Source organism: Meleagris gallopavo, chromosome 4 (assembly GCF_000146605.3).
Source record: "Meleagris gallopavo isolate NT-WF06-2002-E0010 breed Aviagen turkey brand Nicholas breeding stock chromosome 4, Turkey_5.1, whole genome shotgun sequence".
Classification (NCBI taxonomy): domain Eukaryota; kingdom Metazoa; phylum Chordata; class Aves; order Galliformes; family Phasianidae; genus Meleagris; species Meleagris gallopavo.
Genome location: NC_015014.2, coordinates 68,855,042 through 68,868,726, shown reverse-complemented (window position 1 = coordinate 68,868,726; position 13,685 = coordinate 68,855,042). Strand labels below are relative to the sequence as shown.

Sequence of the window (13,685 nt, the reverse complement as noted above, 5' to 3'; positions counted from 1 at the left end):
TTTTTTTTAAAGGAAGAACAAAAAGAGAAAAGCAACAACAAAAATCCACCCTGAAGTCTGTAACTCAGAGGAACTGCTCAGCAAGCAGTGGTTTGCGAGACCTGATTAAAACCACGCTCGGCACAGAAAACGTGCCGATTTCAGAATTAACGAGCACGCGGTGATTTTGGGCCAAGTCATTGTATCCTCCTCCAGCTGCCTGTGCGAGACCCCCCAGGAGAGACATCCTTCCACACCACCTGACATCCAGAGCTCCCATCTTTTCCGCTCAGCTATCCCAGATTTACTGCTCCGCTCTGACAACAGCCTTCCCCCGCCTTGTGCTCACAATGCCATCCAAGGCTTGGCTTGAAGAGAAAGGGACACATCATGATAAGGTGACCATTTCAATCCTGTCTTTGCATCTCCTGTCTTCGTGTCTCCTGTCTATTGGGATTTGCTGACTGCTTGAGGTTCCTCAGTGAACCCCATTAGTTTTGGCTCCATCTTCAACTGAATGTGCTCTGGCTATCACACAAGCTTAAAATAAAATGATTCCTACCAGCAAGGGCAACCCAGAGACTCTTGGGTTGCCCAGAAAATCCTCAACACAGACTTTCCAATATGGCAGAACTGCATTTGCAAGACAATTTCTAGAAAGAAAAGTAAGGTAGAGCATGGACCAGGACCCTGCAAAATTTGGCTTTCCTTTTGGAGAAGGTATTTGGAGGGGGTGAGGATGGGTGTCCTCGGAGGATATGAAGCAAAGGCAGATTTTCTCCCAGTTATGCTGTTTCTGGGACTGGTGGTGGCCTATGTGAAGGCGGGACGGTCAATGTCCTGTGAGAGTTCCATTGTTCATGCGCTCTCAATAGGATCAGGGCTTTTCTCTGTACATGCGCTTTAGAGCAAAAACCATTAATGGAAGATTTTTAATTCTTAATTTATTTTTTTAATTAAGAGTGGGCACAGCTCTAACCCTCATATGTGAACAGCCTGGGATATAGAGCCTCTTGAAATCCAGCTTCAAGTTTTCTGTCTTGAAGTTTGTGTTGGTTTACAAAAGCCAAGTCAATGAGACTCAGCCCATCAGGCACCAAAAGCCTCAGTGCCAGCCCAGAGAATTGCCCGGGAGCCATAATGGATGTTCCATTTTGACCAATGACTTCCTCCATTTTGACTTTGAGAGGTTGATCAGCCCTAGGACTCCTCTCCCATCTCCTGCCCTAGGGCTCGTGGCACTGCAGCAGTATCCCTGGGTCACCCATTTCCCTGCAGTAAATCCTCAATTTCAGACTGTCCCCATACACAACTCCTGTATCTCCTTGGCCACATCTTGCTGTGCACATCTCACCTGGCACTACAGCTCTGGGGGTCAAAAATATGGCCTCAGGAAGCGACAGAGAGCATACTATTGTGTTTATTTATAACCCGAACTTCTGACGGATGATTTGCTGGGCTGAAAAAGAGGAAAACCAGGGAAACCTGCCCGAATCAGAGGCAGACCTTAACGACACCGGGAAGGAGCCTGCTCCCCAGCTTAGCTGTCCATTTATCCATTAAAGCCCCGCTGATTTATTATCCTGCATGACAAGCGAGCCCAGAAAGCAGGGGGAAGTTCAATTCAAGTTTACAAAACTCTTTTTGTCATAAAAGCCCGAACAAAGACATCAATCACTCCTTTAATTTACCCATGTCACTTTCCAAGAGGAAAACTGGCCGAGCGCTCTGCTTCCTCCTACTGCAGCTTGATGATGATTTCACCTAATTGGTTCAGCGTTAAGTAACCTAAAGGAATGTGATGCGTAATTAGATTCAGCGTTGTTTCCTCAAGATACCCACATGTCCTTCAGGTCATACATCTTCCTAATATGTTTATACATACAACATCTCCATTAGCTACTTTTTTTGGTTGTTGTCAGGCGATTTTCACAGAGATAAGTGTTAGATTAAACAAAGCAGAAATCAGAGCCGGGCGGCCACGTTCTGGGCTCTCCAAAATGCTGGTTGCTTTTAACCAACAACAGCCACAAGACAACGCTAATAGGATCATGTTGTGTTAAAACACGAGGGGGGGACTAATGAGAGGAAGAGCCTGGCGAGGAGAGCAAAGCTTTTGATTAGCAAGGAATGTGGTTATTACAGGATCAGACAGAAAGAGCAAAGAGCCGAGAAGTGGGAGAAAGATGAGGAGTAAAGAATCAGGAAAAATTCAAGAGGTTGAGAAAGGAAGGAAATGGCTTCAGATTTTTTTTTTTTTCCCCTCTTTTGTAACTTTTACCGTTATTTGGGGGGGTGGAGGAGACTGTAACATACCTTCCTTTTTTTAGATCTTCCTTCTGCTTGTAAGGTCCTAGTGCACTGCTCCACGCATTCAGAGAAGCTCATGTTACTGTGGTCAGCGCTGTAATCCAGGTCTGCTAGTCTGGCCAGGGAAAGGATATAGTTACAGGCTATTCTCAAGATGGCCAGTTTGGACAACTTTTGACCATAAGAATAGCAGGGAACCTAGAAAGGGTAACAGGGAAAGAAAAAAAAATTAGGCCAGAAAAACAAAATATCTTGCTCGAAGCATGACAAAACAATTGTAGGTTATTTTCTTAGTGGTTTTTAACACAAATAGGAACTCTGCGATAAAAGGCCATATGGTCCCAACAGGTTTTGCAGAAGAACTCCCCTGCTGATCTCCGCGGGAATGAAGCAGCATGAGACCTCTCGATTTCAGCGGGGCAGTTCTGCTCAAAGCGTGATGGCAGGACATGGGATGCCTGCCTGCCGCTCAGTTGGCTTCCCAGAGAGGCCAGACCCTGTTTTTCTTGGAAAACCCAACCCCCTGTTGCCAGCCCCTTGAGTGACTTGCCTCGAGCATCCTCCTCCCTGCAAGCGGCTGCAAAGCCATTGCAGTCTTGTGCAGTAAGGGAGTAATGCTGGCAGAGGTGACATGAGCTCAAACAGCATCACTCACAGCTTCCAAATCTGCTCTGAAATTCCAACCCACTGCCTCATGCTGAGCACCAAAGCGCCCATCACTCTGCCTCTCAGGAAGGCATTATCTGATGTAAGTTATTTCTTTACCCTTGAAGATTTCAAGTGTAACGTGAAACATGCAAACGATTCAAATTAAGCAGCACGTGTCCAAATAAATGCATGGGGTACAGAAGGTTGGACTGTTTTTATATTGCCATCCAGCAAAATGCTACATGTGAGCTCAATTTTAGGCACGCAGCTTTGCTATGTCCAGCTTAAAGAGAAAATCCGCTGAGTTCAAATAGGCTTGGGGCCCCGTCCGCTACTTTGCAAAATTGCTAAAGGTCATTCAGCCCTTAATGCACAAGAATCTATTGCCTATGGGAAACTGGAGCCGGGCGTTTATCTGAAATCCATCCTCACTGCTCAGGCTGTCTGAGCGCCTGTCAATCTAAGTTTTCATGCAACATCAATCACTGCAATGGCCGAATGTCTCTCAACCATCTGCCTCCATACCAGCCTCCATCCTCCTCATCCCTCTAGGGTATCATGCTCTGCTTATGGTTGGAGATTTTAAAGCTTCTTGCCATGCTCGTGCCTGAGCTTCTCTTTTTTCCAGAGACACGAAGCCAGGCTCACCCCTGGCTTTACATAAGGTAAGAGGGGTTAAAAGGGGTTCTGCCTCTCTGCTAACCCCATAGCAGCTGCATGCAGATACCAATGGAAGAGTAGAATAGCCCAGAAACATATAGTATTTCCCTGAGTATTCTGCCAGGCTCCAATAAATGCCAGTTCCATGAACCCAACTAGATGTGCTTCCTCGGTATTAGCAACCCACAATAGATCTTTTTGTTCATTAATTTCGCACAGTAAGTTGAAACCCTGGCAATAGTAGCGCCCACAACATGCTTTTGCAGTTCCCTCCTCCTTCTCAACACCACAGCCCTCCTTTTGCTTGCTTTGAAGTTGCCTCCCACTGTCCTCACTTCAGGTTCCCCAGTTCTTGAGATGAGGGAGCAACGGATTCATCTCCTCTGTATTTTCAGTCCTCCATCATCTATGGTTGGACTAGATGATCTCAGTGGTATTTTCCAACCTTAATGATTCTATCATCTACTTCTTTTTCCTCATCTGATTACTGTCTTGCAGCCATCCTGCACCTCTGAGCACCGCTGCTGCTCTTCTCTGAACCCATCCTCACCCCAGTGTGTCCTTGGGGAGCTGGGAGAAGCAGAACCACATGCAGTATTCATACTGTGGGTGCTCTCTGAGTTTATTTAGCTGATGCTGATGCTCTCTGATTCACCTCATAATCTTTTTCTAATCACTCCTGATTTGATTTGTGGCCACTACTGGGCACAGATCTGAGATTTTCATCTACAGAAACTCCAAGGCCTCCTTTCTCTGAGATTATGGTCAGTTCAGTGTCTAACATTTTATGAGTGTAATCTGGTACAGTTTTCCCCATATGCACTGCTTTACATCTACATTCTACCTCTTCTTAGTAGAGGAAGCCTACTTTCCAGCTTGGTTTCGTCAGATCCTTCAAAGGAGGAGCTCTACCATGGAAATTCAGACCAACAACATCTCAGCTAGATCACCCTTATCCATGAGCACATGGATTTTAATGGAAGAACGCTGTTGACCCCACAGGCCATTTGGCTTGCACGATATATCTGAGATGCCAGCAGCACCTGACCTCTCCAGAAGCAAGCCAACAAGGCTTCAAAGGGCCTTTTTCTCTATGTATCATCTGCTACTGATACCCTTGTGGGGGCTGGGGATCTATTTATTCTCTGGGAATACCCAGTGGGACCACTGCTTTGACCTCCACTGGCATTTCCACAGTGCTGCTATCACCAATGCAGAAGGAACATACCATCCACCTTCAGATGGTATTACCTGGCCCCCAGACACAGTGAGCTGAGTTATTTTGGAAACAGAGCTTTGGGCAACAGAAACACCCAACTGTCTTTCGACACTGATGTCACAAAAACAGTGGAGATCCCAGATCAAAAAGCAGCACACAAGACCAAAGCAATACGGAAACCAAAATGGAAAGATTCAGTGACATGTGGGAATAAGTTCAGAATTAGAGAAAAGAGGAAGCTAAATCAAGTGGAAGGAAAAGCAACCCCAAAATCCTTGAGGCTGATGCACAGACACTGTCCAGTTGCAACGCAAGAAGACAGGCAAATGTCTATTTTCCTCATCTGTTTTGCTCTCCTTCTTTTTTGTGTTGTTCATTATTTCTTTATTTATTTTTTAAGGGAACAAAATAAAACCCAAACTGTTTTTTTTTGGGGCAGGCCTGCTACAAATTCCAAGAAAGATCTCAGTGTTCGCAGAGTTGACCAAACCCTTGCTTGGCGTTACACAATGCTTCTACACGATGCAGCAAAGTCCAAACTGGAGCTGCCCTGTACATACACAGGAAGAATTTCACCCCGTGCAGCTCAGATACCACTGTGATGGGTGCGGGGCACCAACAGTAGGAGATAAGAGTTTTTACCATGGTAACAGTGTTAGAATAACTGTTTCGTATGGACCCTCCCTGTCTTGGCTCGGCTCCTGCCATTTTAATGTTTCCTTTTGAATTAAACATGGGAAATTGAGAGAGGAATGAGCCACTTAATTCGGATTCAGATCTAAAGCTTCCCTAAGCACTTGGGGGGTGGAAGAAAGGGAACTTTGGATTCAGCACTTCTTTAGCACAGAGCCAGGAGCAAGAAGGGGAAGGATCTGCCCAGGTTGAGTGAAGGGCGTCAATAACACACCTGGATGCCAAGAAAATTCAAAATTCAACCCCAAATGGAATATCTTAGACACTGGAAAAACACCTGATGCCAGCAGAGCCACATGGTGCTGAAGACCTGTACTTCACACTGATCTGTAGTAGGAGGCTACATGACCAGGTGTGTGCCGTGCTCCAGGTAAACTCCAAGTCCTCTCCTTTCAAACACCCTCTCTAGCTCATCACACCTGAACCCAGCAGGGAGAACTATGAAGGTGGGAACTGAGCAGGTCTGCTCAGAGCTCAAGTAGCTACGCATATTCCTTATCTGACCCCATCGATTTCTGTGCAGCTCACCATCTTGCCTGCATTACTTGCAATGATTTAAAGGAAGCAGAAAGGAACTGCAACTGAAATTTCACGCTGATCTGAAGGAATGCAGCAGAAAGTAGTGGGCTGGGACCAGAAGACACTTGCTGGTCACGGCAGTGGCGTTTTGGGGTCTTATCAGTGACCCTCAGGGTGAAGAAAGGCAAGATGCATGCTCTCGAGGCACATTACTGTGCAGAAGAGCTCTGTTTTGGAAGGAAGAAAGGATAGGATGTGATGTAACAGGTCCCTTCCATCCCTGACGTCTGTAATCAGAGATGGTGTCCTTGGAAGATGCTCCCTTTGAAGTCGATGGGATGTCTGCCAGGCACTTCACCAGCATCCACCAAAGTCATGATCTTGGAGTCCATTCTCACCCAGGTCCCAGCACAGGGGACCAGGGATACTCACAACAACGGGACTGTGAGGAAAACTGGGATTATCCCAGGGACTTGAGCAGCATTAAGGCAGTTCACACTGCTGAGCATCTGGCTGGATTGTGCTATGGAGAAGAGCATGGTATAATTTATATAACAGATAAGGTCTTTAAAGTCAAGTCCTCTCTGGCTTTGCATTGCTTCCTTCCAAAGAAAGGAAGACATTGAGCCCTGGGGATCCAGACTTCCTTGTTATTGTAACATAAGTGTAACTTAGCACTATGGATTTGCATAGACCCCCTCCATATGAAGGTCATGTATTTGGCCCCTTGGCTACAGCAGGAAAGCTGGGGAGGCAGAGAAACACCTGTGCCTGTAGCATAGCATCAGCTAAGGTCTCCTGACAGCTGGCTCCTTCACACCATGCCATAAGCTGTGGCATTTACCTGTCTTGCAATTCATCTCATTTATTTTTATGCTGGGAGCTAAACCACATCCAGGAGAGCAGCTGGTTGCCTCTTCCATGGCCTTTTAGAGGATTTCACTGTCTCATTGTGCCTCATGCAAAAACAGTTCCAGGAGGTTCATATAAACGTCCAGTGCTTGATAGTCCTGGTGTTCTGACTCCAGTCCTTGTTTTGCTGGTTCTGAAACATGTCCTCTGCTTCTGTCCCCATCACGTCACCTCTCTGGGGTTGGCAACTGAAGTTATTGGGAGCAGGTGGAGAGATTAAGTACTGACTGGTTTTGTCTAGAACATCACCATTTGTTTTCATAGAATCATAGAATTGTTTGAGTTGGAAAGAACCATTAAAGGCCATCTAGTCCAACCCCCCTGCAATGAACAGAGACACCTACAGCTCCATCAGGTGCTCAGAGTCTCATTCAGTCTGACCTTGAGTGTCTCCAACAAGACAACTTGTTCCAGTGCTTCACTAAAGACACATTACTTCATGGATTTGGTGCTCACAGGGCATGGATTCAAACCCCACAGGGCCAGATCCTGTAAGCTTTGTGGGAAAATGCCACGATCACAGAATCATTGAACCATAGAATGGTTTGGGTTGGAAGGGACCTTAAAGCCAATGCAATTTCAACTCCTTGCTGTGAGCAGGTTGCCATCCACCAGGTCAGGCTCCCCAGGATCGCACCCAACCTGGCCTCAGATGCCTCCAGGGATGGTCTTTGGAGGAGGGATGCAGTCCCAAGCGCCCCGTTCTGTCCAACCCGTGGGCGTTGTGGTGTCAGTTGTTCTGCAGATCTCTATTCCGGCCAGCGATGGGCAGCAATTTTACACCACTGGAGTGGGAGGCTCTTGTTCCTCTGCCATCAGTTTGTGCAGCAAAGCATCCAGCCAGCAGACAAACCTCACTTAAAAATGTCAACAGGAACAAAAGCAGCAGCAGCAGCCCCGACCCTGGTGCTTTCTCATCTCGGGTGGGTCCATGCTTTCGGATAACCCAGCTCCCGGTTCCTCCCAGCTCCTGGCTCCCCTGCCGCTCGCATTGCAGCAACATGAGTTCACTCCTTGGAGCAAATGAATTGGCTTCCTGCAAACAAAACCTAGGTGTGGTGCTGGGTGAGTTCACCCCGCGGAGCAATTCCAAACAGCAGTCTGCTTAACGCAGCCCCGCGCCTGGCTCCACTCGGGTGTCGATGATTCTCAAGCGCTACGCCAGGAGGTTCTGCACCCTCAAAGCCTCCCTCTGGGCACAAAAAATATCATGCTGTGAGCTGCAGCAAAGCCCTTACCTTTTTGTAGGTGTTCTGAACCACCTCCCCATACAATAACTAGAGGGGTATTGAAGAAGGAAGCTAGGGCCGTAGTGCACAGCAAATCTCCTCCAGGCGAGGCCATCCCCAAGTGGGGAACATTTTGGGGGGTGATATTTTAGCAGGGTAGCTGTTCTCCCATCTCTGAATTGGTCAGGCTCAGCAGTGGAAGGGGAGAATGAGCTCCACTGCAGCTGTGGCCACATCAGGAAGGTTCTGCTCCTTGGTTGGCACAAAGGAGAGGACAAAGGTGGGACCCATGCAGGTTGATGGCTGGATTAGATGATCCCAATGGTCTTTCCAACTTTAAAGTTTCTATGATTCAAGCTAGAACCAGAGCAGGATGCACAAGTGGGGGCATGGATCCAAGGAGGCTCTAACTGGGGATCAATAACCCAGATGTATGATAGGGAAGCATCCCCCTCCTCATCACAAGGACTGCAGCCTGGGCAGTAATCTGAGAACGGCTAAAGGCAGGGAGCACGGGCTGCGCTCAAAGCCTGCTGGATTCAAAGCAGACTCCTTCCTCCAATTTCAGCGGGAGCCATAAGAAAACACAGAGGTTAACTCAGGGTGGCTGCAGCACGCAAAGCAAATACCTCCCGACAGGAATGGGATTTGTATCAGAGGATAACATCAGTTAGACAGCAAGGGGAGCAAAGAAGCCTCCTCCTTTCTGACACACAGCCATTGTTTTCAGGATTTTTATGCTTTTGTCCATGCTCTCCATTATTTTCTCCCCGCTTGCATTGCTCCTGGCCATCATCTTCCTTAGCTGTTAAGCCCCCCAGTGCCTCCCAGTTCTGCTTCAGCTGCACTTTAAATAACTGTGGCATCACCCGGGGCTGGCTCAAACGGCTGAGCTGCCCCAATTAATGCTGTGCTGCTCATATGGGGAATGCAGCCCTGGGAAATCCCATGAGTAGGTGATGGAGGGAGCTCTCAGCCTCCCCATAGCAGCAAGGATACAACCAACACTGGTTGCATACGATGGTGATGACATTCAGTTGCTTTCAAACAGATGTCATGTTGGATGACATGGTTTAATTAGCAAGGTGATGATGAACGAGTGGTTGGACAGAATGATCTTGGTGGCCTTCCCAAACTCTGTGACATTATGACAGAGGGTGAACACATGAGGGTGCATCCCAAAAATAAGATGCGGAAAGCAGGCAAGCATAGGTTGATACATCCACCAAAGAGCTACAGCCTCCATGGGTTTGTGGCTCAAGCTGTAGGTTCTCAAGCTGATCTGGAGTCTGGATGAGAGCTAATTGCTTCAGTTGTGCCAGGGGAGGCTCAGGTTGTGTATAGAGGGAACTTATTCTCAGAAGGAGTGGTTAGTTATTAGAACAGGCTGCCCAGGGAAGTGCTGGAGGTTGTCTCTGGAGGTGCTCAAGAAATGTGGAGACGTAGCACTGAGGGACATGGTGCAGATGGATTGATGGTTGGACTAGATGATCTTAGTGGTCTTCTTCAACCTTAATGATTCTGATTCCTAATTTCCTCCAGCACCCATCCTGGCTCTGCATATCCCTGGAGATGGTTCCCACCACCACCAGCACCCTGCAGCCTCCTAATGTCTCCTCACAGGAGGGAGTGGGGTCTTCCTGCACTCATTTAACTACACGCCACAGCAGTCACATGCACACCGGCAGCTCAAAGCAAAAGGATACTAGGAAGGGGAAAAAAACAGCCCCAGCAGCTAAAAAGCCCCATAAAAGTCTAAAATATCTCCAGAACCCACAGGAGTGCAGAGAACGAGCCTGTCAGCTGTGAAAGCAGAGAGCCCTGGTAATGCAGCGGTGGAAAGATTTAGGAAAACACCAATGCACTTGAAGGGAAAATTAATGTCTATGGACACATCTGCTCCCAGCGCAGACTCTAGCTTGGAAGCTTGACATGCTGCTTTGAGGAAGAGTTGGACAGCAGTGCTTCGGAGAGAAAACAGATGTGAGGCATGGGCAGCTCCAGATCAGAGGCAGCTGGGGGTTGTGTCTCCAGTTATCAAAGGAGAGTCTGCTGCCACCTTAGGGTCTGTCAGCACAGCTGAGATGCACGACCACAACCCCTGCATATGCAAAATGCGCTGCTGGATCGTGGCATACTTGGGTGACCATGGAGAGCCCTCCAGGAGCAGAGGAGGTGGCTTCAGGAATGGGACATCCACCACTTCTCTCGGCAGCCTATGCCAGGGCTTCACCACCCTCTGAGTAAAGATTTCCTCCTAACATTCAGCATAAATCTCCTCTCTTTTCGTTTGAAACCACTGCACTGCTGCAGTCTGCCAGATGTGTAGATGAGAACGCAAAGGAGCAAAGCAATGGCCTTGGGTCCCATGAGCTCTTTGCTGCATCACATCGCCAACGCCTGGGTTCACTGACCACCCACAAGGGCCGGGAGCATAAGGGAAAACAGATGCAAGTGACAACAGGTCTCATCTTTTATTGCAACTCCATGGCTTCTTGGGGCAATGGGATGGTGCAAGAACCCGCAGAGCAGCAGCCATGTGGGTGTCCCAGGGTGGGAGGTGGAAAGAGGGAGAGGAGCAGCATTCAGCAGGGATACTTAGAGAGTGAGAGCAATGCACAGCAGAGCTATTTCCTCCTCTTTAAAGTGTTTTGCAACAGGTATGCAGTGAGGTATGTTTTCTATGGGGAACTATGCTATTAGCCTCGAGTCTTGCATCAACAGAAGACTTCAACAAATGACACTTAGGGAATTCAGGGAGGAAAAAAAATCTCCCAAATGAATAGCTGAGCAGCAAAACAGGCAGGACTGTGGAAAAGGAGCTGCGTCTTGGGAGTATCTTTGGTCCTGCTTTATGGGACTCATATGGTGAGAGATCCCTGCTGGCCATAACACAAAAGGATGAGGACGATGGCAATGACATATCCCTCTTTCTGGAGCCAACAGCTGCCCATCTATCTGCCACCTCTGGCACAGCCAAGTGCTCAGAACCACGGTCGGATTATTCCCTCCTTGTATGAAATGCCTGTGGCTGGCTTTTCCTCCTCCAAAACCGACAGCAGTGACAACAAAAAGCCTTCCTGCCATCTGGAGAACTGGCGTCCATGCGTTGAAACATGTGTGCCAGATGCACACAGCTGCTGAGCCCATCTGCCTGGCACACTGTGTGCCAGCCACTCCCCTACAGTGGGCTGCCACTGGGCATCTCATAGAGAGACAGAGCTTGCCTGTCCTCCTCCTCACCTGGGATAACCAGGTACCCTATAGTGGGATTGATTCTGTGACAACTGGTGTTTTGCCAATTGCCTTCAAGGGTAGTAAGGCAACGGAACAGGCTGACCCAGAGATGTGGTAGATGCTCCATCCTTGGAGACACTCAAGGTCAAGCTGGATGGAGCTCTGAGCACCTGATGGAGCTGTAGGTGTCTCTGTTCACCGCAGAGGAGATGGACCAGATGACCTTTAGGAGTGCCTTCCTACTCACTCAAATGATTCTACGATTCCATGTCACCATGCATGAGCACCCCATGTATCCACCAGGGTGGGAAAGAAATAGAATTCATGTAGGTACTACCAGCTCCTGCACACCAATCCCTTCCTATAGAAGGAGTGCAGGCTAGGTAGGCTCCTCACCACAGACCTGTTGATTTCAGCACCTCAGGAACTAGCTCTCCAGCACACTCCTATCCCAAAGCAAACCTCTCCATGCTCTTGCCTCTCAGCCCTGCTGGCTGGGATGGTGTGGATAGAGAGTTCCCCTCCTCTGTCCGTATCCCAAAGCCACTCCGCAGCACCGGTGTGAATGATTTGAGTGACAAGCCAGCACTGCGCCTATGTGCAATGAAGCTGACTGTCACCTGATGTCACGTACGGCACCAAGCACGCTGCTGGCAGCCCGGGGAGAAATGAATCCAAATGTCATCCAGTGCTGATCAGGACAGCCAGCCCACCCCTCAGCAAATTGCTAGGAAAACCTCGCAGCAAACATTTTCCAGAGAATGATTTCTTTCTGTCCGCAGAGCGAGCGCAGCTCTGCCAGTATGCTCCAGCACTGACCCTGGAGACTGGCTTTCATGGGAAGAGAGGACAGCAACTTGTTCTCCAGGCTCTTTGGGCTCCCAGCTGAGTCCTGGGCTGAAATGATTTATGGACACAAGGCCAAGGCCAGGAATTTGAGGCTTTTCAAGAGTTGCCCATTTCCCAAAAGAGTGCGGCTTTAATTTGTTGCTTGCCTGACTTCTGCTTGAGGCTCAGCCTAGAACAAGACTGCCAGCGAGCTGGGAAATCAGAGCTACTTCCCCTTGCGGTTTCAGTGGTGCAGATGTCTGTCCATGGAGAATTAGACTGACACTTCCAAACACGTTACACACAGCCACCAAACAACCGAGATAGGGAAGCAACTCAGAGAAACAAAACAGATCACGCCTGGGGTTTACATTTCCAAATGGCAAACTCAGCACCGGAGGAACATCCTGGGTGCTGTTAGGCAGGGAGTGCCACACAGTGACCGAAGCCCCTCTGCTTTAAGTGCCCACCATCAGTTCTCTCTTGACACACAGCCCTGGAGGGATGGGTCTGGGCAATGCGATGCTCAGCATCTCTCTGATATGTGAGACTCAGAGGGCTGCGAGCTGCAGGCACCTAGATAAGTTCTGCTGGTGTTTGGTGGAAGGGTAACAAAGCCAGGATGGCTGGGAGCTGTAACAGGGGGCAGAGATAGAGATACGGGGGTCAGATCAGGGCTGGACACTGATTTATCCTCATGGGGAAGAAATGAGAACCGTAACACTGGGGTACAGCCTTGCTCCCTCCTTCGGCTCTCCCCTCCCCTTCCACGTGTTGGGGAGGCAACAGGGATGGAGGAATTTTCTCCACAACACCGTTCACCTCTCAGAAACCCCAGTTTGCCCACGAGATCACCTCTATTATTCACTCCCAGAACACCACGAGGATTTCCTAAGCCCTCTCAAGAAGAAAGCCCAGCACTGTACACATATCAAGCAAAAGCTTCCGTAAAAATCACGGGAAACTCATTGGGAAAGGTGCACCACTGGGCTCAGCCAAAGCCACAATGAAAGCTTCAGAGGGAAACCCCTCTGAATGGGCTTAAGAATCCCATCCCAGTGCCCTGTGCTCCCCCCAGGACAGCCCACGCCGGCACGCACACGTGCTGCTGCATGGAGCACACAGCGAGCCGCGGCGATGCTCCCAAGGGCTTTTTCGTTTGCGTTGCGCTGCCTTCTCCTCCGTGCCCTTCTGTCTCCGGGGGGAAAAAGAAATGGAAAAAAAATCCCGAGTTCCCACCGCAAGCAAATGAAAAATCCTTGTTCCTCGGTCCCGATTGACAGCACGGTTCCACGCTCGGCGCTCCCAGGCGACATCCCTTCCTGTCACCGCATCCCTCCCGCACCCCGTCTCCCGGCACCCCGGCCCGGCAGGTACCTGCTTCCGCAGCGCCTCGAAGGCGGCGCTGATGGTGTGGACGCGGGTCCTCTCCCGGGCGTTGGCCAACAGCC

At 49.1% G+C, this 13,685-nt stretch overlaps 1 protein-coding gene across 1 annotated transcript; it reads right to left on the bottom strand.

Moving 5' to 3' along the window:
* Window positions 1–1,381: 1,381 nt before the first annotated feature.
* ATOH8 (atonal bHLH transcription factor 8) lies at window positions 1,382–13,680 on the bottom strand (the record flags this gene model as incomplete). Its single annotated transcript, XM_010710668.3, has 3 exons — window positions 1,382–1,767; window positions 2,296–2,487; window positions 13,612–13,680. Coding segments are annotated over 3 exons (270 nt in total), but the record flags the coding sequence as incomplete, so codon positions are not given.
* Window positions 13,681–13,685: the final 5 nt, after the last annotated feature.